The 26,352-nt window shown below is 44.0% G+C and overlaps 1 protein-coding gene across 9 annotated transcripts in view; it reads right to left on the reverse strand.

Moving 5' to 3' along the window:
• Nucleotides 1-26,352, reverse strand: part of mtmr4 (myotubularin related protein 4) — a 38,823-nt gene continuing 12,471 nt past the window's right edge. For 4 of the 9 annotated variants that reach the window (XM_047606903.1, XM_047606898.1, XM_047606905.1 and 1 more), the window contains exons 3-19: nt 17,807-17,896; nt 13,068-13,184; nt 12,010-12,039; nt 11,330-11,412; nt 10,053-10,406; nt 8,902-9,015; nt 8,620-8,810; nt 7,955-8,083; nt 6,920-7,031; nt 6,207-6,402; nt 5,938-6,123; nt 5,565-5,735; nt 5,079-5,233; nt 3,416-4,883; nt 3,208-3,318; nt 2,989-3,077; nt 1-1,807 (exon numbers count right to left, since the gene is read on the reverse strand). In XM_047606903.1, coding sequence (XP_047462859.1) covers nt 1,630-1,807; nt 2,989-3,077; nt 3,208-3,318; nt 3,416-4,883; nt 5,079-5,233; nt 5,565-5,735; nt 5,938-6,123; nt 6,207-6,402; nt 6,920-7,031; nt 7,955-8,083; nt 8,620-8,810; nt 8,902-9,015; nt 10,053-10,406; nt 11,330-11,412; nt 12,010-12,039; nt 13,068-13,184; nt 17,807-17,896 — 3,774 coding nt within the window. In that variant the 3' untranslated portion in view covers nt 1-1,629. Of the gene's footprint in view, nt 1,808-2,988; nt 3,078-3,207; nt 3,319-3,415; nt 4,884-5,078; nt 5,234-5,564; nt 5,736-5,937; nt 6,124-6,206; nt 6,403-6,919; nt 7,032-7,954; nt 8,084-8,619; nt 8,811-8,901; nt 9,016-10,052; nt 10,407-11,329; nt 11,413-12,009; nt 12,040-13,067; nt 13,185-17,806; nt 17,897-25,996; nt 26,175-26,352 lie in introns of those variants that run through there. The other 5 variants (XM_047606901.1, XM_047606900.1, XM_047606907.1 and 2 more) reach the window with 5 other exon arrangements.

The raw sequence follows: 26,352 nt of genomic DNA on the forward strand, positions 1-26,352 counted from the left end.
TGATGCATGATATGATCTTTTATTTTAACCCATGGGATTTAACTTTTACAGTGCATTTCTTTACAACAATTACTCATTAAGTGACAGGTTTTAGCCACCACTACGGATCAGATAACTATGTATGTTACATTTTTGAGCTCCTCGGAAAGATTTTGACTTCATAAACACCGTGCAAAAAAATCCCAAATGTTAGACGATGGATAATCACGGAGGTTAATTAATTCAGTGATATCCAATCATCTATCGACATGGTCAGCCTCGTTATGAAACCATCGTTAATCTTTAGTCGTCTCAGTGTTATTAAGCAGCTATCTGTACCATTAAAACATACCGAGAGGTGGCCAATTAGAAACCTGCTGCATCCATCAGAAAGAAAAAGGCTTCAAAAATAGACAAAAACAAAATATGGCACTATTGTCTCAAGAACAACCAGTAGACACAAACACATTTTTTTTTTTTAAAAAGGGGACTTCGGCCAAACTCCCCCAACAGAACAAAAAAAACGCCAAGCACTCTGTTCAGTCTTTATCCGAGCGGTCTGCACTGCCACTTGACAATTTGAGAAAGTTTCATCAGTCTGATGGACGTCAAGCTTTGTGCGGACACTGAGCCATTCAATCACAAAAATCTCAACAGAAGCCTTCAAGAAGTTCCCGCAGTCACATCACAGAAAACCAACGATACCTCCAAACTACTTTCCCACCTCAGAAGAAGACTTTGCTAAAACATGCCATCTCCCACAGTCCTCTTCGCACTAAACGAACACACCGTGCAGCGTCAGTCCGTCCACACACCTCTCAGAGCGTCGAATGTTGCAACATGGCTACACTGGAGAAAAGCATCGATAAAGACAGAACCACATTGACTGTGCATATACATCATTTTTGAGAACATTGCAGCAATGAACATATATACGACCCACCAAATGCGCACATGAACATAAACTCGATCCAGTTACCCATTACATGTTACATTCAGGCTCCAAGAAAAAAAAGAAAAAAAAAAAAAAGATGCAGTGGCAAAGTAAACAGCAGATTTCTCCCTTTTGCTCAAGTTTGGTCTCAAATTCCCTCAAAGACACGACAGCTAGTAGTGCACAAAATAAGAATACAAAATTAGACTTTTAAATACTGTAGCAGCAATTCTTTTCTTTTTAAGTTGAAAGCCTCCAGTAGTACAGGTAAAGGCTTTGGAGTCCCCGACACGTGGAAGGGTGAGAGATTGTCCTCTGAAGTGCGAGATGGTGTTTGTCAGGAGGGTGCAGGTGTTTGGTAGTAAAGGTGAATGGAGATGTGTCTCGGAGAGGGCGCCGCGAGAGGACCGAGCCGCGTGGAGGCAGCAGGTCGCTGCAGCGCTCCAGGCTGAAGATGTCTTTGAATACATGGGGTTTGTTCAGCAGAAACCCCGCCGCCACCACCACCACCACCACCACCTGCCTCGGACTCAGACCTTCCAGTCTCTCAGTGCATCTCCGCTTCAAAACCGAGCCTCCAAAGAGTAACAATTCTTCCACGTCCCCCCCAGGCCCCCGCAGCCAAAACTACAGCAGATTGGGGTTACAACAGGACTCAGAGAGTCCCAAAATGAGCAGGACAGAGCCGAGGCGTGACACGCTACACGCCGTCTCTCTCAGCTGGAGGCTGTGGCGATGGCCTTTTTGAGCTGCTGGCTGCGGATCTCGCGGGTGCGGCACTCCAGCAGTTGGTCGTGGCAGGTGTTGCAGACCAACACTGGGTCATACAGCTGCTGGTCCGGGATGGGCAGCTTCAGATGACAACAGTCTTTACAGAACACATTACCACAGTTCCTGAAAACAGAGAGCACGTAGACAAATTATTCTTTAGAGCATTTCATTCAAAAAAAAAGGGCAGAATGAAATGAAACACAAACTAGCCCAAAATAAAAACAAAGAAGAAGGTTCCTGGAGTAAATTATATTCTCAATAAGGCCTTTACTCAGTCACAGACTAAAGAAATGTGAATGAGTGAGAGACTGAACATTTAATTACAGTTACTTGTAGTGATATCATTTAGTAGCCTATATATGTACTGTATGTGTATTGCATAATTATTGACCAGAGTTATAATTTTATTTCCCTGTTTAGGTCAGATGTCTGAGTTTCTTGGGGAGGTATCTTAACTGCAGCTTTTGATTGTAAAACTAAGCTTGGGTCATTGCCTAGAAAATGCAAATAAGGAGAAAATGTGCCTTCTAAATGCAGCGAGCTGCTTTGGCAGCTTAATGCTGAAAAACCGAGTGCAAAGAGGAATGGAATCTGCAAAACACAGAAAGTGTTTAAAGGGAAATTATACACTCTCATAGACAACTGATAAGTGGATCTGATTAGCTTCATTAGTAAATGTACAAACCTGCTAAACTGCTAAAAATGTGCTTATTTGCTTTCTGCTAACAAAGCAAACAAACGTATCTTCTTTGAATATAATATAAGCGTGAGTAAAGCTTTTCCATAATTCACATTCTTTCATTCATGGTTACACACTTTTACTTTATTATTGTGTGTTGTTTAAAATTGAGAGATTTAATAAATAAAATAAATGATTTTCAATTAATAGACTGTGAAAACATGTCCCAGACAACCAGCATGGATGACATTGATGAAACGCAGCAGTATCTGCAGAAATAAACAAGCTATTCTCAGCATATAAGGGTTAGGGGAGCCTCTCCTGGAGGCTTACGTGTCAGCTAGTCAGCAAGCACTTGAAAGGAACATTAGATGTGAGATTTATTCAGCTACTTAAAAATAAGGAGACAGCTCCTTCCTCTAATGTGGATCTAGGGCAGTGCATATTAGCTCCCCAGTCATGTTGTTCAGTCAGTGTTTGTGGACAAAATGAAGAAAAGTCCCATGCCATTAAAACACCCGATATGTTTCCCCTGTATCTTTCTCATTAGTGAGGAAATGTGATTTATAGACAGATTCTTTGTTTTTGTACTAATTCATGTAAGAAAACCACGGTGAAGCCCAACCTGCAGTGGTGACGTCTCTTGGCTATCCAGAACTCACAGTCACAGTTGAAACAATGGGAGGCCATGTGGTCGGGCACCCACCTCGTGACCTACACACACAGACGGACATCTATTAGAACAGTGTGTGATATTAAGAGGAGCTCCTGGCCGTGCAAGTGAAGGGAAGGAAAAGGGGGAGGAAGTGGAGACGCGAGCTGTTTATTAGGTGATGAAACTGACCTCTGTGTCCTTGCGCTCCACTCGATCCCAGCTGCCCTCGGACAGACGGTCCTCGCTGTGGGTGGACAGAGAATCCTCCTCGTTGCTGTTGTCTGACTCCCGCAGACATGTCTGGACCACAGAGAACAGAGTGAGAACAGGAGACAGACAAACGCTTCCAGCACTGCGCTGCTGACATTAATGTCCTCTCTGCGAAAAAGGTACTCACAATGTCATCCTCATAATCGATGTCTGGCTCTGAGGGCGGGGAGCCGTACTGTTTACTCTCCAGTCTCATCTGCAGCGTTCGCACCTGCTGCCGCAGCACCTCCACCTCCTGCTTGTAACCGGCTTCGATCTGTCGCAGCCTCTGCTGCACGGCGTCCATTGGCACCGGCAGCCCGTCGTCATCCAGGTAGGCTGGGGCCTGGGGCGGAGGAGGGGAGCTGGAGGCGGAGGGTGAGGAATACGACGCCGGCAGGAGCTGGTGGCCTGCTAGGGAGTAGCTGTTGAGGGCAGCGGCGGCGGGTCCACACAGGCCGGTGTAGCCTGTACTCCTGACGGCGGACAGCCATCCAGGCTGCAGAGGGCTGCTGGGGCAGCAAAGAGCCTCCCTGCGACAGCACTGGGAACCGTTGGCGATGGGGAAGCCTTGCGCCCGGAGGAGTTTACTGGCAAGTTTGCGGCTCTGCAGGGCCCGGCTGACGCCAGAATGACTGGCGCTGTTGTAGGCGGACTGGACCAGACCTTGGACGCTCTCCCAGTGGGAGCCGAACAGAGACAGGTTTGTGAGCTGGCTCTGGGAGATGAGATGACGAGCTGCTACCTGAGTGCAGTCTACAGGAGCTGCTGCTACCGGTGCCACGCGCTCCCTTCCTTTAACTACCTCTGTCCTCGTGTCTTCTTTCTCCTTCTGAGCTTGAACCTGCAGCGGCGGCGACTCCGGCTGCTCCACGTCATTTACGTGATTCTGGGGAAGATCCGGGGTCTCTGTGGAAGGCAAGGCGGGGGGGAGCTCTCCCTCACCTGTGAGAGTCTCAGTGGAGTCCTCCATAGGAAGGAGCGGTGTTAGCTGCTTCAGAGCCAGCAGGTTGTCAGATTCTGGGAGGCCGTTCGCTACGCCGTCAGTGTGTCCGTTGAGCAGCGAGGTGGGCGTGTTGGCTGCAGGTTGGGCGCTCTTACAGGGGAGAGGTAAGCACGGCTCTGATTCATGAGTGGGTGACGTGCTACTCTCGGCAGTCCTACAGGGGCTCTCAGCCTCCAGAGGAGGTGGTGGGAGTGGAGGATTTGTGATCTGAGGCAAAGCTTGCTGGAGGACCGGAGTGGAGAAGGCAGTGAGAGCGAGTGTTACGTCCTTACTCAGAGGGACAGGGGGGAGGGGCAGAGAGGGCAGGGGCTGCGTGGTAAGACAGGGCTCTTCTGGTGTGTCTTCAGAGAACTCTGCACCTGGGACACCATCTGGAGACTTAGGGGGACTCTGATCTACACACGGTCTCTCATCGCTGTCCACTCCAGGGTCAGATAGGGCTTCATCAGGACTGTCATCAGAGGTTTCTTCCATGGCAGGTGAAGGCTCCAGTGCAGAGCGACCCTCCTGGCAGTGCTTATTAAGATTGGGGTCGCTGGACGTACGTGTCAGGGGAACCCCGTTCTCAAAGGCTGACACCAGGTTGTCCATGGAGCGAGTCTTGGGAAGTCTGGAAATCAGAAGGACATTAGGATTTGTGGAGAAATGCCAATGATAGATAATGACAGTTCACCTTTTGGGACCCTAGAGGGCACTGTAACACAGTCTCTGTAACACAAGGGATCTTGAATTTTGACTCAATATACATCTCCTGTCAGGAACTACTGAGAACGGTATGTACAGATCAGATTAACATCAAACAAACCTGTCCAGGGAACGGGAGGTGAGCTCATCTCCTGTGACACATGGGGGGAGGTAGAGCTCCACAGAATCATCCACAGCAGTGCAGGGGGAGGAGGTGGGCAGGTACACAGCTGTCCACAGCTGTAGTGCTCGAGTATGGCAGACTGGCTGCAGCACCTAGCAGACACACAAGTGACAATCCCACAATGTCAATATAAAGTAATGACAGCATGTGTTACTATATTAGTGCTGTGTATCTTCTATTTTTTGTACATAGCATAGATTTGATCATGTGTTTTGTGACATTAAAGTTTGAAAGTTAAAACTAGAGTCATACTATGCATTAATCAAACCAGTGATTCAGTTCAGGATCAAAAACAAGAGATATGGAAATGTTTGCTATGGTGCTAAAACATTGTTCCCTTCAGCAAATCATTTTACCCCTCACCAACTAAAGTGGTAATTCTACTACAAAAGCAGAGGTAATACTGTACAAACGGGACGGTACCATATCATGACTGGGGATGTAGAGGAAGTTCTGGAAGTTCTTGTTTCCAGTGCGAAGCAGGGACCAGACGGAGCAGGTGCGTTTGTAGATGTTCTTCGCCTCCCTCTCGCGAGCGTTGTTACACAGAAATGTCCCGTAAAGACACGAGTATGTGTGCTGCACCAATTTGACCTGCGAGGACGACATATCAACAGCATTTATAGCAGCAACAACATATAGTGTTTCTCACTCTGTCATTTCTGTCTTATACCTGATTTATATTTCTAACACGTGTGGCTAAATATTTTTGGTGGGTTGGTGACAAATGTATACGCATTTATTATAAAAAAAGAAAAGAACGGATACAGGTATAGAGTGATGAACAGCCACCTACCAGGAAGGCCTCATTGAATTCAAACAGACAGGGGAACTGCTTGAGTAGCTGATGAACACAGTCCAGCCACTGCAGGAAGACGGGACACTGCTCGCTCACATCATCAGCGTTCTCCTGGTGGCCGCACCGATCCCCAAACTTATGGCCATAATCCAACCACTCAGTCTCCACAAGCACCTGGAAACCCTGCGGATGACGTGTTAGTTAGCAAACTACGCTAAAACAAAATGAATCTAATAAAAAAAAAAGACATAAACCATGCCGCTCACCTCTAATGTCCTGTAGTAGGGGTCCAGTAGGACCTTGGCGAGGGCTACGATCTGGGGTGTGCGGTCCCACCCATCTGAACAGTGCACCAGGACAGGACGGCCTTCCCGCTCCACTGCCGAGCACACCAGCGTGGCTGCCTTCAGCATTACAGACAGGTGCTGCAGCCACCGAGTGCTCTCAAGTGCTGAAAGCCAGCTGGAAACGAGAATGCTGATTAGGCAATGTAAAGCCCTCAAGTGATGTGATCAAGAGCCCAGATACTGAATAGATACATCAGCTTGGGTTACACTAGGTGAAGGACGGGGAGGCTGTGCCCGATATCTCTGGAACCTCTCTGCATTGTTACGCATTAGAATGACAACTTGCCTTAAAATAACATGTGACATCAGAGCAGCTGGGTTATAACCTACGCACTGTACATACAACCCATCATGTGGTACACACACAGCCGCAGATGTAAAACACACAGCTCGCTCACAGAAATCATAGTACATGTAAATAGTGGAAAACAAACAGAAACCCTCAACGCACGTAGGCACCGGTGATGTGCAGACAGACAGCTGGCCAGCACAGCAGGAATGAGACTAGGCCGTGGCAACGTTCCCATCTCTATGTGGTGTTGCCTTACCGTTGGGTTAAGCCATTAAAAAAGAGGGGGGGGGGGTGCAATCAAGGACAGAGCCGCTCAGAGGGAAAGGTCAAACAGACTTACTTTCCTGGGTCCGGGATCTGACTGCAGACGGTCCTGAGAGCCTGGAAGCTGTTTCGGATGGCGTGGATGTTGGCCATACCCATGAACATTACCTCACAGTTGGGGTAGTACTCTAAATAAAAACAAACAAACTCTGCTGAAGGACATATGTCAGAGACAATGTTTTTCTTGTAAGATACAAAAGCACCAAGGAACATTAGTAGTTTTAGTGTTTACATCTTCATATGAGTTCTGTAAACATCAAACCCCATCTTTAAAAGGGCAGCCACTGATGCTTTTCATCCCATTTCATTCTTCAAACTGGACTATTAAATGCTAAGATCAATACTCCAGCTCTGCAGGAGCTCACCAACCACATGTGACTTTTTAGTTGCATGTGGCTCAAAACTGAAGAAATTTGCGTGAGTGGAACAGTGATCAAGTCAGTGTCACTGTGGCATTATGTGGCCATATAAAACGGTGACTGACGACAACAACCGTGTGAAAAGGCATCTAACATGCCTGTAAGATAGATAATGTAGGGGGAGGTTGTTTCCCATAGAGAGGGGGATTTCTGAAAACAGTAAAACACAGGCAGGAAGGAGAACAAGCGCCAAATGAAATACGGAGCCGATGGCAGGTTTTATCTCTCAACTGTATCCATCCGGTGAGTCAGACTACTGGATACCCGACAGAACTGGGACCAATATATTCACTCTCCATTTAGGAGTGTTTAGTTTCTCATTGTTTCCAAAAAAAATATCAGACTCCTCAGCTGGACGTTTGACACTAAACAGCTTGTTACTAGGTTTGCTCTGTGGAGGCCGTGGGTTTATCAGAGCTTCTTATCAAAATCGGTTTCTGGCAATGAGGTTAACAAAAGCAGACTATGCACGCTGTAACACAAAAAAACTAATGAAAAGTACCATGGAGCTGAATTGTGAAAGTATTAAGAAGTCCTACGTTATTTCTGAACCACACACACTCGGGACGACGTTTTCATAGATGATTAAAAACGTCATTCAGGAGCGTCACAGGCTGTCTGATCACACTAACCTTCACATTCGCAGCCCCCGCCCTTGGCTCGGTTGGCCACTGCAGCAGTGTATGAGCGAGCATCCAGAATCAGCAGCTTCTGTGGCACAGTGTTGTCGTCGCAGCCGGAGACACCAGTCAGAGAGGAGTCTGGGGAGACAGGCCGGGAGACGGAAATAAGATTTTTATTGTGATGAGAGGACAGTGTTACTGGAATCGACCTGCTGGGGAGAGGAAGGGAACAGAGGCATATAAGGAGAAGGACGGAGTCAGGGAAGAACTGTGAACATGACAAACAGAAACTGACTCAATTAGGAACTTCGCAAATTATTTTCTCTACGTTACTATTGGTGACAATCACAAGCAAAGAGACCTGTTTTCAACAGATACCATGGAGAGAGACAAGTAGTTACTCTGAGTCAGGAATTTAACTCTCTCTGCACTTGATCAGTGTTGATCTGCCACTTACTTTTCAGCCTGTTGTTCTGGATATCAGACTAATTAAAAAGTAATAACATTAATGGATACTATATACACTACAGTTGGGTGCATACATTATCACTGCATCGCTTGGTATTTACGTTTATTATTATCATTTTAGCAGTAAGGAAAATGATGTGAATAATCAAATTGATTTCCTGCCACATACATGGATCCTCATACACAAGCTCAAATAACAGATTTACCAAAATCACTATCAGAAGAGTCGGGAGCTTCCCCACGTTGTCGGCAGACCGGTGCACCCTTGGCTGCGGTGTCCGTCTGACAGGCCTTAGCGATGGACGTCACCAGGTACTCGTCATCCGTGTTCCTCCACCCCCACCAGCTGATCTCAGGTTGGCTGCAACGGGCGATCACTGCCCCGTTCTTCTGGTGCCTGAAAAACAAGGTTATGCAGTGAGTAAACGCAAAAATAGATGGAAACATTACAAATACAACCTGTATAAAACATGTGATGACGTGCGTACCTGTAAACCACCACAGGGATCCTCTTCCAGGATCTGAAGGAAGCCACACTCTCCAGCTCCTTGTCAGTGATCCAGATTGGAACCAGGAGCTTCTGTGGGTAGCTGGAGCACAGCCTACAGGAAGAAAAGGAGGATTTTAGAGGACGACTTCGGATTGTCTCAATGGAGAGAGACTAAACCGTTCTTGAGCTGCTGCAAACACACATTCTCAGGCATCTTCCTGTTTTCAGGGTCACTGCAGCATCACTAAACTTTGACACAGAGCTACTGCCTAACTCCATCTGTCTCTGATCTCCTCGTTCTCTCACGATAGTTTCTTCAATTTCTATTCGCAGACCGAGAAAGGAGAGACAGATTGTGTGTGTGTGTATGAGGGAAAGTGAAAGTCTGTGCTGAGTCATGGGCCTCAGCAGGCTGCTGCTTGTTTAATTAGCCAGTTGTCCTGTGTGTCTGTCTCCCCCAGCAGGATGTGCTCCCTAGGAGCCTCTGAGCAGAACCACTTTTTTGTAGCTTTTATTTGCCCAGACAGAGAAGGAGATGATGATATACAGGTACACACACTCACACATTCATTAGGTATAATATACTGTTGCTTGAGAAAATACGTCTGTAGCGTGTGTGTGTCAAAAAGACTAAATCTGGGGAGAGATTTCTCTAATGGCAGCAAGTTATGACCATGGGTGAAAAGGGGTTTATATTTTTGGATACTGTTGTTCTTGTTATTCTTTGGTTTACTTTTAGTCTCTATCTGTTTAGATTGTAGAAATATGCAGTATTGGCTGCGAACCTTTCTTGTACACCATCTGCCGCTGATGTACTGACAGTCATCACTGGTTTACTTACAAGATGAGCCTCCTGCACATTTGGAGCCACTTTGAAATCACATAATCAGACCCACCTTTAAAGCAGTCTTCTGACACATAGTGTTGAGAGGTGCCAAAATGCTCACATTCTGTTCAGTTTGGTCACTTTATGGTGACACTGTTTCTAATCTGGCCCGATTCCAGCCCTGAAAAATCTCTCTGAAGCTCTGCCACCCACCATTCCCTTTCTTAACACTCCTCATGATACTATCACAGCATGCTATGCTACTAGTACTACATACAGGACACTAGGGACAAGCTATTTACAGTAAAGCATCGGTGACTTACTTGTAGTTACAGTTTATGTCGGATACTCTCCACACGTTCTGTGTATCGAAGCCCATCCTCTTGACTTCCATTTCCATTCTCTGACGTACATGATCACCTTCAGACACAGAACATGGAAACGGGATATTATTTGAAAAAGAATGACTCCACGACTTGTTCTTAAACGTCAGAGTAAAGCTGTGCGAACCTGGACGACAGAGATGAACATGCTGGTCTTCATCATCAGCGTTTCCTCCCAGACACCACGCGTGATAAGCCAGGGCGAACAGATCCTCCAGCCGGGATGGGTGGGCTGTGGCCCTGTTCAGACGCTTGACCCACTCCTGGCACTGCTTGAACGTTGCAAAGTGGCATCTGTGGAGATAGTGGAAATTAGACAGATTCACCAACTAAACACCTCTTTACAACTTTGCATCCAAGACTGGGGAAATAAATATCAGATGTTCAGTAATTTTCCAGCCTTTAATCAGGGTTAATAATATGGCGGTGTAATGATGAAGGAGCAAGAAGTTGCTGGTACATCTGCTGCTAAGTAACTGAAGTCTCCACTGAGAATTTCAACCTGCTGTGAAATGAAAGCGAGCCTTTCCTTTGTAGTACCGACCTACTAAGGGTTGCACAAACAAGTAGACTAATATGTGATGAAATTCAATTTGAAATAGACTAGATGCTATGGTAAGAACAGACCATTCATGTGCTACATATGTAGCATATGTACATATCTATTCATTGTTGCAAAGATTTACTTTCTACTTTCAGTGAGATCATCAACGGTGTCGACTCAGCTTTCACAATATAATAGTTGACTAGAAGTTACATTAATTAAAGGAAATCAAGTAACTACCTTGCTACCCTACATGCCAGGAGGCATAATCAGCAGTAAGTAAGAAAATACAAGTAACAACCGCTGTAGTTTCAATCTGCGAAACACACTCTGGCCTCTAAACCTCTAAATGCACTGCAAAGAAAACACTGTAATATTCAATGTTTAGTAAAAAAAAAAATTGGAATGCAGTAATGCTCCTGAAAATCAAGTGTTTCATCAAAAACACAAAAATCTAATATGTAAATTTCTATACACTAAACGCCACTATAATCAAGACTTGTAACAACCAATGGATATATTGACCGGCGGTTAAGCATTGCAGTGGGTCATATAAATTGCCTCCTAATGGCTGAGCCCTACTGAACTATTGAATTATTCATTTACAGTGCCGTGTTTACTTTGGCTGTCAGTAACCCTGTTAATCTGTAAATGACTGAGCTGCTCTCCTTACCTGACAACTTTAGAGTCTTTGCAGATGATGTGCAGCTGGAACATATCTCTGCTCTCCACACCTTCTATGAGCCTGAGAGGCACCTGTAGGGGGAGACAGAGGACATGTGGACTCAGCTTGACGGGCCGCTGTCAATATACAGGACATCTGCAAAGAAGGTACCACCCTCTGGTCTAGCATGGACTGAATCCAGGCTGGATACTTCAAAGTGCAGCCTAAGTACAGCTCACTGCAGAGGAGGAGAAGGCCTCTTCAGTAACAAAGTTTGTCTCCAGATGTCTGTTCTGGTAACAAACAACAGCCACAATACTCTTACTTATCCTGCTTTTGAACCTTTTAGAAGTGGCTGCAGCCTGAGGTGTTAGTGAAAGCGATGTCAAGGTTTACAAACTCACCCACGCAACTTCACTTGAGGACCAACCTTTATTCAACAACACTGTGTGTACCTTGTATATATATATAAAAAAGGAAATGACTAGTGCTTGTTTTTAAGGCTCAAGGGCACCACAATAATTTAGCAAGGGCTTTCACAGAAAATTATAAATCCAGAGTTACCACTCAGCTGAACGTACATTACAATTTGTCCTCAGTGCATTATAATCGTGTAGTGTGAAGAAGAGCTGAATGATTAAGCCGTCTAGACTGGAGCAGAGGGAGGCGTTTTATCATATGGTACTCACAGATATCTCATTGTCCACACCTGGGAAGGTCTAAAACACAGTGACACCATGGAGCACACAGAGAGAAGGAGGGAGGGAAGACACAAGACAGGAGGAAATGAAAAAAACAAAAACTATTAAACCAAAAAGATTCAGGAGACATGGGGAAATGAAGAGTTAAAAGGAAAAACAACAGAAAGGCTACAAGATGAAAGATAACTGAGGGGATCACACAGTGTACTACTTGCAGCACATGACCAAGCCAAATGGAAATCATGGAAAGAAAGACAAACATAGACAAGAGCAAAGGGCAAGAAAACAGCTTAGAAGTACGAGGGTGAGTTGTGAAAGGGAGTGTGGGTAAGAGGCTGCGGCTTGTCGGCCTTCATACAGTGTTCGTATGAGCTGCTGGGGTCAAGGCAGGAGGCTGCCTGCCCAGTAGGAAATCATCTGGAGAGGAACTCTTCGCTGGTGACGTCTGAGCTCTCTGCTAAAGTAAGTGAAAGTGAAGAGGCGACCTGAGCGTCCTGGTGATCAACCCTCACCTCCTCCCCCATTCGCGAAACCCATCATCGTTTCCAGAAGCTAAATCCTTGTGGAAAAGATGACAGGGGTTTTGGAGGAAGGAGGAATTTCTCTGCCAATGAATGCACACAATTGGCCTGTTTGTGTTTGAGCAAGGCCTGACGTCAGCAGCAGCGGGGCTGGTGGACACCAGTGCCAGTGGGGGCCGGGCCTTCGGAGCCTGGATGTCACATTAAACCTCTCCCGTGTGAGGATCAGAGGGTCCGCTACTCCTGTGGTACAAACAACTTGATTCCAAGTACGCTGGACTACGACTGAAACACTTTACGGGGACCCCATGTAAAATTTTTGTGGGCTTATTTACCTCGTTAGCAGAATTATGTGTTAATAAAATTTATATGGGGGAAAGGAAAAATTATGTGTGTCCAAACTAAACAGTTACCCTACTCTATTTCTATTGGTTTCCGTAGTGGTGTGGCAAAGCAGCAGAATTTTACACTGAAAAGACAAGTTGTGCTTTTTCTGTATGTTTACTGTCTGAGACGTGGACTCACGTTGATGACAGAGTCTTTGAACTTGATGTGGAGCCGGTAGTTAGAAATGGCAATGATGGCTTCATCAGCTCGGCCAAGATATTCCACCCCTTCCCCCTGAAGAACTGGGAATGGCACCTGCAGACACACAAAAACATATACATTGTGACAATTATTGAAGATTTCCATACAAAACACGGTAACTCTTTGTATTTGGGAAACAACAGTAGCCTGTACTAAATGCATATGTTCATGAATAATGTATGCTTACTGACATTACAAACACTGACATGTTCCACACTTGAGTCGAGATGCTAACATTAGCCACTTAACACTGAACTGAACACGAAGCTCACTATTTTTGCAGGAATAAAAACTCTGCACAACTTAAACTTTATTGGAAACTGGAAAATTTGGGGAGTCAGTGGGATTCATTGTGCAGGACCCCCAAGCATCTGTACATAGAGTACACGCCGAGATACACTGGATAAAATAAAAAAATGAAAAAAAAGACAGACAACCTTATATTTCAACTGAGATCCACAAATTGAGGCTCCAGTCCTCAGTGCGGTGGAGCCAGTTCAAGTCCAGCCACTTTCTTTCCCTGTCACCCCCCCCCCTCTCTCTCATATGTCTGTCCCTGCTACAGGCCTATTAGGGGCACAAAATCCCCAACGAAAAAATAATTAGAAAGTGCCACAAAAGGTCTCATTAACATCTGCACTGAGAGTTCACACCCACATCGTCCTGTCAAACTCACGCTACAGACATGCGAAAAAGTGAAACATGAGAAACAGTGTGCATGTGTAGCTGTCCAATTAGCACATAGTAGTTTTACAGAAGAACCTTTGTGAGCACAGAGAGCTTGTTGGTGAGCCTGAATGAGCAGGCAGACAAGAGGCAGGGCTGGGAGGGAGACTGTTGATGGTAGAGTGAGGGAACCCAAACTGTCCATTAACATTCTGTCTTGTACCCATTTTATTACAGCCATGGCCAAGCCCTGGCTTTGACTGCACCGAGACCCCTCCATTAAGGTAATTGGTTCCCAACAGAAGTTAATAGAACATTTTTCATTTCATTCAGGTCGGGCATTATCTTTTAAAGCCGGCTGAGTGGATGGGACACATGGCTTCATTTGCCAACTTCTAAAAGATGTTTCAATTTAGAAGCTAAAGCTTTTAACCAGTTTCAGACTTATCACTCTGTAAATGTCTACTGATTACTATAGCTTCCTTACTATGCAGTAAACTGTAATGTCTTTTAAGAATGCCATTAAGCAGGAAGAAGATAAAATACAGTGAAGGTAAAGTACAGGGCTCCACACTTCAATCTTAGTGATCACCTCTAATCTTCTGTTGCTGCATCCGCAGATTTTCATTCTGGTTGCTGTGATTAACTTCCACGAATTGCAGTGTTTAGTTGCAGTAGTGAGGACAACAGCGTTGCTTAGAGACAACGTTACCTCATTCTGCATTAGCATGCACTGCTGAGTCACATAGAGGAGGACCCAGTAGTGCATGTTGAAGGAAAGCATGCAGCAGGGCAGATGGGGGATTACAGTAAGATGCACAGCCTTAGTGCAAAGAGCACCTAAGCTGGAAGTGTCTGTTAGACTCTTAAAACACCTCTACTCTGACAGACTTTTTACCGAGACACAACACATACAATACTGCAAATTAAACAAAACACAAACTCTTAGAAAATTAATGCTACTGTTAAAAGCATTTAGTTCATCACATTGTTTATGACTGTTGGTCCACAGAACACTGCACCTGCTGTGGCTCATCTCTGACTAAAAATGAGCATCAGTCCAGACAGAAAGCATAATGAGGGGAAAAGAGTGCAGCTTAACCTGGGAAATGGAGCACGTATTACTCTGCACTCAGACACCAACAGAGCCAAATATAGCCTGCAGCCCCCTGGCACCTAGCACTAGGACTTGTGGAATATTTAAAATCTTCGCATGCATTTAGAAATACTTCAAATGCAACTCTGCCAGCCTCAAAGTGACAGAAGTTCAAACAGAGCTGGCACCCACACAGAGCCGAAAACTCTGACTGTGCTGTAAAATCTGTAGATACTGTTTCACTGTACTAGAGGAGGACAGAAAAGAGGAAAGCTTAATCAGAAAGAACGAGATCCGTGTGCAAGAGCGAGGGAATGTGGCCAAGTTACATTAAACATTCCCTCAACAATCGTAGAAACGAGAGCATGCAGCTTCTAAGTCTGTGTTCGTCTCTACTGTGGAAGAGACCTACCATGTCCTGCTGAGAGTGCTATAGTTAACATGCTCTACAGACTGGGGGATGCATTAAACAAGCTGTGCTCTAAAACTAGGTGCATGAGTCACTGGGAGCCGGCAAGCCAGCAAGTGCAGCGGAAGATACTGTGTCACGTTTTCTCTACAAAGCTTTCAGCAGCAGAAATACAGAAGAGAGAGAGAGAGAGGGAGGGAGGCTGAGCAGAAAGAGCCGTGAATAACATTCTCTGACTTATGAGTCGTGACTTCCGGTTCAAGCAGCCTGCCTGAGAGAACACACTCGTTTGAAAATGCACAACTGCAAGCATGCACCAAGGCTTGCACGCACAAAGGATGAAAGGCAGCAGCGTATTAAACATGGCGGGGAATGCCTGTTATTTGCTTGCAGCGACGCTGTGGTTAGAAAAATCAGCTGTCAGTGAAATAATTGTGGGAGTGCCCGCACACAAAGAAAAGCACAACACCCGAGACACAATGTGTGACAGCATGTGTGAATGCAGGGGGAGGGGAAGTGAGGTATAAGAGTGTAGCTGCATAGAAATTATGCAATGAGAACAATTGCCAAGTGCACAGAGAGATTTCATCAGGAAAAACCCTGTTGGACAGGCTCATGCTCCCTGCAGTCGATTGAAAACCAAGTGGAATAATGCTTCAGTTGAGACGCACAAAAGAAAGATAGTGACCCCAGACCAGGCATATCCCTCCTCCCTCCCTTTCTTTTGTCCAGTTCTCCAGACACATGATGCTCAGCTCCATTAACCACCAGACAGCCAGAGAGTGCAAACTGAACATCTGAGAGCAACACAAGTTGCCCATCACAGCTTGCTACTGGCACCTGCACCACGGAGCAGATTTACAAATCCTTCTCACTAAAGTGACCTAAAAGCCTTTAAAGTGCTCTGTTTATTTATTCTTTGCAGTGACTCGGAGCAGTTTGGGAAAGTGGATTTCCTATACACACGCTGTACTTTAGTCCTGTTCAGACTTGAAAATAACTCATGTCCTGGGAGATCGAATCAGAGTGACCACCTGTGATCGGATCTTGAACCATGCTTTGTTGCCAGTGTGTGTGTGTGAGGTGTGAGACAGTGAATTGTCTCCCCTCACTGAAAGTACACATGTAAAGTCATTTCTCATCTCTGCCATGACATTAGTTATTTTAGAAACCCAAACATCGCTCAGACAAACAAGCGCCCATAATGTCACTATTGATCTGTTCGCAGCAGATATAACGTAGGTCTGACACATGAATATGTTAATAACCCATTCATGTAAATTCATTGCAACATCCTACATTTTTTAGTATTTTTTTAGTAGTAGAAACCAGGAAGCTGCAGCAGCAACACCATAAGTGTGGCTGTAGTAACACATTTTATCCTGCAGAGGGCTGGGATACACTCAAATCCCCAAATCTCAAAAGAAACTAAGAAAGAAAGCCAGCAGAAAACCAGCAAGCAGAAATGGAAAAGTCTACAGAAGGGCGAGTTCCTCTTCAAAGCCCTTCCACATGCTTCTCTCGACAAAAACAAAATTAACTGCATTTAGTGTCGATGTGAGTTATCAACTGAGCGAGGAGTTTTCTAAACAGATGTTGATTAGAGTAAGTCAAACATGAGATCTATCCCTGTAACCTGTGTCATCAGATTTCAAATGCTTTCTCAATCCATTGTGGATGTGTCACACATTTATAGAGCACTTGTGATCAGATCCCCCAGGATGAATGTGATACCACATCTGAACATGGCCTTCTACAGTAATTGGTCAGTCCTGTTAAAATAACCCTGTCTGTCAGTGCAGTATTAGGATATTAATACATTTTATAGTTAAAATATGGATTTAAACGTGACTTAGAGTCAGCAGTGAGTTTTGTGTGAAGTTTCGCATGTGAACTGTGCGACACTGCAGTTACACATTCATCAGCCGTTTCGCACATTACACACAAAAGCTGTGTCAACGTTTTCAACTCCCAGCATTCAGAGGCCTCCTTTTGTTCTCTTTAAGACTTTGCATAAACTCATTTCTTATCTAAATATGGTTACACAATTCTACATAAATCTCCAATAAATAATGATTTTTTAATCCCCTGTGTGTGTGGATAGCAGCTGCATTCAAATGCAAATGTTTTGTTATCGTCCAAGTTGCCTAATTAACTTTACACTGTGGTGCTGATAAAGGGTGGCAGAACAAAGGCAGTGAAATTAATTATTTTCCAGGCCACAGTCCTCATGTCTTCCTCAGTGTCGGGCCTGCCAAGTTGTAACCCCTGCTGTAATACCTTGGCAAACATAGGATGCTGCTCTACATGCTCCACGCATCAGGGAGAGGGTGTTTCAGAGGAGCAACCTCATGTTATATCAGGAGTCAAGACTGAACATGAGGTCATGATCTGGAAGAAACATGCTTGGTCTTGTCACCATCTCCTGGCGGTCTAATCCATTGACATGTTGCTGGGTGTCAAAGCAGACTGGACTGTGCTGTAGAGGAGTGGTTGTCAGCTCACCTGAAGGCTTTCATCCTCCTTCACCAGCTCCTTCTGGGGGAACAGGTCCTTGGCCTTGATGTACTCCAGACTGGGAGGCCCCTCTTCACCCTGTCAGACGCGAGCACAAAGCAGACGAGGACGGATGAATGCTCGTGTCATGATTTAGCACGGAGCTCTACGTGAGGCTCAGTTTGAAAAACAAAAAAGAAGATTTACGGTTTAAAGATCACAGCCCCATAAAATATTGACCCAAAAGTTAAAGCCAAAGTTCATACTCTCTGACTGTCCTTGTAATTAGAGTTTATTACAGCGGTTCATGTCTGATGTTACGCACATGCCAGGCGAAATTTTACAACCTCATCCTGTTGACCCACAGACATCACACAGGAGATTAAAAATTGACTACAAGAGGAAAACAATTCCTCCATTTTAAAATGTTTACTTCCTTTACTGATAAATAGCGATGCAACTCATTCATACTTATATTGCATTTACCTTGGCACTGTGGCGATAGGTTCAGCATGTGCCAATAATAGATAACACTGGGCACCAAAAATCAGCAGACTTTGTGACTGGGTGTCACAGTCTTGTGTAAACAAAGGTAAAATCACACACAAGGCCACGAGTCATGTGCCGACATTATCTACTTACGGTATTCAAATAATTCCATGCGAGGGTCACTTCTGACAGCCAGTTAAATGTATGCATAATCACAGGAGACGTTTAAGAGAATCCATTTAACATAAACATTTCAAGGGGTTGCTAATAATAAACCACTACATGACTTATCAAGTTCACACTTGTTCTAATGGACGGCTGGCTAAAATTAGACCGCTACAGCCTAAGAAGCGGCAGAGATGGGAACAAAAGGAGGAACAGAAAGGGCAGTCGGCTCTGTCCTTGCAGCTTAGGGTGCCAGTGCCCCTCTCAGACAGAGCAAACACTTTCATCAGGTCATACTTCAATCCCTGGACAGAAAGTAATCACATGATGACGTTGAAGGACATGCACATGCCCTTCATTTTCTAGCACCCAATCTGAAATAGCTACACCTATAATAAAGGTTCTACAAAAGGAGCAATATGTTTGTCACCTCAGAATTTCAAATATATGCATAAAGTGCATTTATACTGGTTTCCTTGTCTTGATCATAGCTGTTGTGTCACTTACATAGTGTATAAATCCCTCTTGTACAGTATGTGACAAGGGTATGTGTAATATAATGCAGTTTCCAATCTTCTGCTATGACATATACATGAATGTGCTTCCCCATATGACATCCAGCCTATTTCTATCACTTCTGTGAGTGACTGAGTTACTACCTTTGCTGCCCTCCAGGCTTTAGCCTCTCAATCTGAGTGCGTCCGTATGTTATTGCACTTCAAAACAGATAAAACTAATAGAAATACAAATTAGAAGAAGATATAGCAATTACCAAGTGGTGCGCAAATGATACACATTCTGCATACTTTACATTGTGGGAATACAAATGCAAATCATTATCATGTTTTTTGGGACTATCATACTATTAAAACCTATTGGAAGGGAATACATAATGCACTACAAGACCTTTTTGAAAGTCACCTGCATTTGGAAAGTAAAATATTGTTTTATTGATTCACGTCTGAAGTATGGCCACAGAGAGGCAAATATTTGTTTAGTATTTTGTTAGTGGTGAGCAAAAAGGCCCTCACGAAAAAATGTCTTTAACCGGAGAGTCTGACTTTGAACATGGGGACGGACATCACAATGGACATTTGGTGGATAGAGAAAGGACAGCTGAGGTCAACTGCAACAGGGACTTGTTTATTTCACATATATACTACCACGCAGGCCAGACTTGGACTAATACACGAGGGTAACATCTCACTCCCTACATGTTAATGTGTTTTTTTCTTTGTCGAATGTTCTTTGTGTTAGGGGAAAAGTGCACTCAGGCAGAAACATTATGACTGATAACTGAAATAGATGTATATGTTACATTGGTTATTTATTAAAATAAATATATGAAAACAGAAGTGAGTACTGACTGGAAGGTTTATTTCTGTGGACCACATCCAATTAATCTTGATTCATTCCAGGATAAAGGACACAAGAAAAGTTCATAGATTATAGTGGGGAACCCCTGATGTCCGACCATGCAGAACTCCTGCCATGTTTACAGCCATTACATGTATCATCCAAAGGCCCAAGCCGGTAATTAAACCACACGATAAGAAGACCACCCACTGATCTTACTGGTAACAGATGGACATAGTGTGACAATCCCTCCTGCATAAGTCACCATCATGTCACCACCTGATTTTAAAAGGAATAGCCATCATAGATCATACAACAGTCAAAGCATTAGCTTTCAGCCTGCGTGACAAAAACCACATCTATAGGCAAAAACATGACTCACATGACAAACACTCCTGTTCTCAAAATGTATCCTTAACTACTAATTGCTGTGTCAAAAAATATGCTGTGTTTTGAAAAAAACTATGATTCCCTAATCTTCCTCCTGCATTTAAGTTAAACATTTAATAGCCAAATTACAAAAGCAAGCAGATCTAAAGGCTGTGACACACCACATCAATAGTCAAACGGTGGCCAATGGTTGGCTGCAAGTCAGTCTAGTTTTTATTTTATAAGATAATAAATAAGATAAGATCAATTTGACACTCAGGTTCAAAAGAAACTGAAGTGATGAAAGCAAACAAAATGACAAAATGACAAAGGTCAGACAGATGGCTGTTCTTGTTTTCAAATACATGAATAGTTCCATGACTTTCTCACCAGAGAATGAATAAACTAGAATAGGGCATCAGATGAGCATGATTGAAGAGGCTAGCTCTATACGAGATGTGCCTCCCAGCTCATAGCAGCTATGCTGTTTCATTTTTTGAATTCTGTAAATAATTAAAACAGTGCTTTGCTGCAGGTCTAGATAGACACAAGCACAGATGTCAAGATCCTAGGGATCCTGAGATGGAGAACCCTTTGCTGCTGCTATGTTTGCAATGATAACCTATTATAGGTGTGGGCAGTCTATGTGCAGCATGAATTAACATGATAAGTTAGTACTCAAAGGCAGCACATCTGCTACTTCTACATGATAAATTGCAATAATGGCGATTGTTATGGGAGCCACTGAGGTGGGTATCATCTCCAACCGAGATGTCTAGACTCCCTAAAACATCAACCGGTGTTAAGAGCTTTCTGGTATTATGGTTGGCTCCATTGACTCCAAATGATGCCTTTATGTTCATGCTGATGGTGAGTTTCCATCTCTGTATCAGACACACTCAGGGTGAAGGTGGAGTGGAGGCTTCTTTCGAGGACAATGCCATATTCACACAATGCGTACAAAGTGAAAAAAAGCAAAAAGAGGAAAAAGGGAAAAAAATATTAATAGGAGCACACCTGCTGGGAAGACCCACTGTACTGTATTTCTGATTTTAAATTAGAAAACTCATTATTTATTGTTAATACAGTATTGTTTTATGAGTGACTGCTAGCTGCATTGCTGAACATTTGTCATTCATCATATTTGATAATATGATTGGAGTAATATCACCGTAGCTTTCCAACAAATCTCCTTGTAAAATCCTCAACAACCGTTTCTTGTGGTGTGTCCTCTGTGATTGGTCAGGAATTAGGAAATGCTAGTGGCCACTCTGTGACCTCTCTGATGCCAATATTAGCAGTGTGGCCACTAATCTCCCCCAGGTCGAGATTTCCATACTGTGTGTGGGTCTGTGCTGAATGAACAGCATCATTTGACGGACATGACGTCCACCTCCCACATCTCCCACAATGCTTAGTGTGTTTGATGTATGCTGGAGTAAAGGGCCCCATGAGGACTTCCCTATGAGTTCAACACTAAATCACCTGGTCAGAACCAACTTTTTTCATGGTCTTGCGGGAGCAAGAACAAATTTCTTGCTTCTTACGGAGCATGTCACTAGCTTAACCATCTCGTTTCCATCCCAACTTCTCCTAAGTTCTCTCCTACTAATAACATGAGTCAGTCTCCATCAGACTGATAAGGACGCAGTCCATCACATTTTTTACTTATTTTTACCTGTGAATAAGTGGACCGTGGCAGCGGCCATTGGTCAGAGGGGTTCAGGCCGTCATAGCCTGATCTGACTCATCATTGACAGGCAGCCTGAACCACCAGCCTGCCATCTTGGCACAGAATCGTTTTCTTTTAGAATAATGTTTGCTGTGGTGCGCAGGACAGCCATGATAAATTACTGCAGATGCTACTATAATAGAACCTCCCCTAAGAAATTCAATGCCAATCAGTTAAGAGGCGCATGCATTCAGTTTTGTCTCATACACTCACATATGTCCTACGTCAATAATCCATCCAGTTCTTTGTGTTTGTCCCTGGCCTTGTGCTAGTACATAGTACATACATACTTGGCATCATTTAGTCTCTTATAGAGCAGCCCTGACGTTGCATTCTCCTAAGTGAGAACGCAGTGTACTTTAAAAGAAACTACAAGTACAATAGATGCTGTATTGCTTCATAACAAACCAGGTTCTACACTCCAAAAAGTTTTTCTTACAAAAAGAAAATTTCAGGTGGCGACAGATGCATTGACGTGCATTAAAGGCAAAGACATCAACTACCAGTCAAACGTTTGGACACACCCTGTCTTTGAATTTAATGAGAAGGTGTGCCCAAACTTTAGACTGGTAGTGTAGGTATAACTGGTAAACAACTGAAAGAAACTGAAAGATCCCCTGCACGCAGCTTTGAGATTTCGATTCCATGAACAACACTTCATTAGAAACTGGCCTTAAAAGTTATTACATTTAAAAACAAATGCAAGCAGAGAAGCACTTCTGCTTTTTTTTTTCCTTTTTCTATTTTTTGGCCAGTGCCCACAACCAGACAATCAGCTTAGAGAAGATTAAAGGAAAAGAGAAATGCTCTCACTTCCGAACGACTCACAAAGATGGAGCACAGCTTGTCCTGTGCCCGACACGTTTTTGCTTCGTCACTGCTGTGGGCCTGTGCACCCTCCCCCTCCTTAGTCCAACCAGCAACCAAAAAGCTGGCACTGACAGACATGCGCGCAAACACACATACGCCTCCATGCATTTATCAGTGTCAGAGCTCATAACACACGAAGCATTGTGGTGACATGTACAGCCAAAACAGTATCAGCTACTGTAGTAGCCGAATAGACAGCCATGACATAGCAGATTAGTAGTGTGTATAGTATGTGGTTGGAATAAAACACAGGGCCTGTTTGATGCACTGAAATAAGATTGAGCCTGTCTGGCAAAGATGCATAAAAGGCGGTCTTGCAGGGATGGACATGAATGGAAATATGAGCGCAATAGGAAGCGTGACATCATAAAGGTGCAATAGGTAGATCGACTGAGCAAAAGGAGCACGGTGTCCATGAACAAGTGTCTGGTTGCCATGGTTACGACAACCTCTTTTTTAGAGGCAGTCCCTTTCTCTCTAAAGCTTTTGGTAAAAATTTGCTGCCCTTACTCACCAGATTATTTACTTAATCTGACAGGGGCTTTGTCCTAGAGTTGTGCAGATTAGAGAACCACTACAGAGGTGACCTCCTGAATATGTGTCTTATGTCTGCTTTTAACTGCCTAGCGTTTCACTTATTAAACGAGGCAGACACAGCTTGGCACGTCTGAAATGTAAGGGGATGACCCAAAATAAAATGTTAAGTAGTTAGGAGTGAGTTAGCATGGAGGAAATAGATAAAAAGCAAAAAAAAAAAAAAAGACAAAAATTCTATTTAAATAGTTAGGGAGTGAGAGCAAAGATGGCAGAGAAAGACGAACGTCTTCAAATGCATTTATCTTCCTGCATGTCTCGTCTCGGACTATTATGGTCATAGACCACCATGTTCCAAACGATCAATCCCATTTTAGTGTTGTTACTGGGCTGTACTCCAAGTACCGGGAAAAATGGAGAGGAGCACAGCATTCTTTAAGTAAGCAGAATTCACCTGAAAGAGTCAAAGACTGTTCAAACATGAGCTACTGTTATGAACTGGCAGATGATAAACGCCCTCTCAAAGCATTATAACAAGCACTAAAACACAAGCATGGAAAAAGGTGAGACAAAAACTTCTTATTGTTGCCTTGATGTGAGACAGAGCGCTATGACTTCCACCAAGTCCATGTCTGGTGCCAACATGGTAGTATACAGCCTAAAGAATATCCATAAAAAGCTTTTGGCTTTTCTTACACTGCTGATTCATTTAGCTAGTGCATAAAATAGATTCTGAGTCATGGAAAAATCTTAACCAATTCAATTAGGGTTTTATGTCTCCATTTAGTGCAGACAGCATTCACAGAGGGAGATAAACAGCGTGTTGCAGCTGTAATTGAAGATACATTTCTATTGTTGGATCACAACAACGGCGGTGATGACGAAAACACTGCAGCCTTTTCGTCACAAGAAGACTGACAAAGCTGTGATCCATTTAGGTAACAGAGGGGGGGATACTAAATTATACAGACACTGACGCAGGACAAGAAGTGCCGACTCAGCTGCACCACAGACATATTAAAGAGAGATCATAAATTGTGTAACACTCGGCCACGTATGTTCACAGACAAAGGAGGATGGGGGCCAGCAGCTGCACTCTCCCTGATCCACCTGCTAACTTCAACAATGAGAGGGAAACTACAGAGTTTCAATGTTATTGGCATGTTCTGTTCAAAAAAAAGGTTATACTGAATACGGTCTATTAATATGACATTATATGATGCCAAAAAGAGAAAAATACATCAGAAATAGTGGCTTCAAGAAGTAGCTGTAACTTTGTGTCTTGAAAATGCCGCCCACCACGTTAGCTGAGACTGAAAAACTACAACTACTGCATGAATAGCTAAAAAAAGTACAGACATTCATGTTTCCCAGAGGATGACGCCAGCTTGTTGTGGTGATCCACACATGTGTTTTCAGTACCATAAGATTCACTTCTAAAGTTTTGAGCAAACTCTCTCATACAACAACAGTGAAGGGAAGGATCGTAATTAATTTATTCATCCTTTAAATTTCTATCTAGTGCCATCAGCATATGGACATTTGTAATTAACCACTGTTATATACCTGCAAAACTGGCCACATTTAGTTCAGCTTTGGTTGTGATTTGTATTTACTACTAATTAAGTAATGTTACTATGCTAGCATTGTGAAATAAGATGAAAATATGGGAACTATGGTAAACATCAGAATGAATGAACTGCCACTGTGAACGTGCTGTGGTGCTACGGTTAGCCGTTAGCTTACAATATAACCACGTAGAACAAACAAAGGCTGGAGTCTAGTTTAAATTGTAATGATGTGTTATACTGAGAGTACAGATGTTTACATAGTTTTAGTATGTGCTGGCAAAACAGAGCTTTAAGAATTTCCTTTCTACCTCATGTTATTTCAGTTGGGTGTTTTTTTTCTTTTTACAATAATAAATCTTGACCCAGTTACCAGCTGCTGGTTTTATCAGCCCTTCAAGTATGAAGTTCAATCATATATTTAGGAGGCTCCTAACAGGCCTGTGATTACGAAGGAATTTAGTGTTTAGATGAAAAGGAAACTTGAGCTGATGGGCACAGACAGAGGACTGTGGACATCGCTGAAAGGTCAGAGGTGGACATGTGAACCGTGAGCAAATTTAGACTCACAGAGACAAGGCTGAGACCATCCTGTCTTGATCCCAAACAGTCGACCTACTATCTCAAGATGCAAACCAGGACAAACACCTGCTCTATGTCAGTTTACCTCCTATACTTCTTCCTAACCTAATGTACAGTAAGTCCTCCACTCTTCACTGGTCTGAGGCTTCAGTAATGAGTGCACAATGTACTCACTGTCAACAGCACAAACATTTCACTCATCCGTCTCTTAACAGACTGCCTCTCTCCTCGCTGCCAATCAACATACTGGCAACTCAAATCTGGCCACCGAGATGAATGATGACTGCAATAAAATTGCTTGTCATCATCTTATGTCGGAAAAGACACTGAGGTAACTGAATTATTTGCACAGATTCAGTGTTATTTCTTAATAACTGCAGCGCTGCTCACGTGTGCCGACCAACACCCCCACCCCCCATCCCCCACTGACTGGAAGGCAGGAACACACACAAGTAGGGGTAGGGAGGGGAGGGCTCTAACACACACCCATCACAAATCGAAAATGGACACCAAAATAAAAGCCTGTGGACTTACAAAGCAGTTGAGCATGGAGCAGGACACCCTTCCTGCGAGGCTCATGTCGAGGAAAGGCAGGACTTTGCCTGAATGACACGCAGCCTGTAGAGCAGCAGCACGACCAGAGCATGAGGAGCCGGCATAACCATCCTTCTCCCAGCCTTTCCACCCCTCGTCTGCTCCGAACCCCTCTGCCTGCCACCCCACTCCCCCCCACCTTTTTGTACGCTTCCCCTTCTCAAGAGGTGCTATGGGACAACAGGCCAAGACCGACTTTCATTCAGGATCCCACCCCACCCCCCCACCCCCCACCGCACCCAGAAGAGAGATGAGAGGAGCACGCTGGTGTCTGAAGACAGCCCCTGTTGCACTGC

This window comes from Mugil cephalus, chromosome 15 (genome assembly GCF_022458985.1).
Source record: "Mugil cephalus isolate CIBA_MC_2020 chromosome 15, CIBA_Mcephalus_1.1, whole genome shotgun sequence".
In the NCBI taxonomy this organism is placed as follows: Eukaryota; Metazoa; Chordata; class Actinopteri; order Mugiliformes; family Mugilidae; genus Mugil; species Mugil cephalus.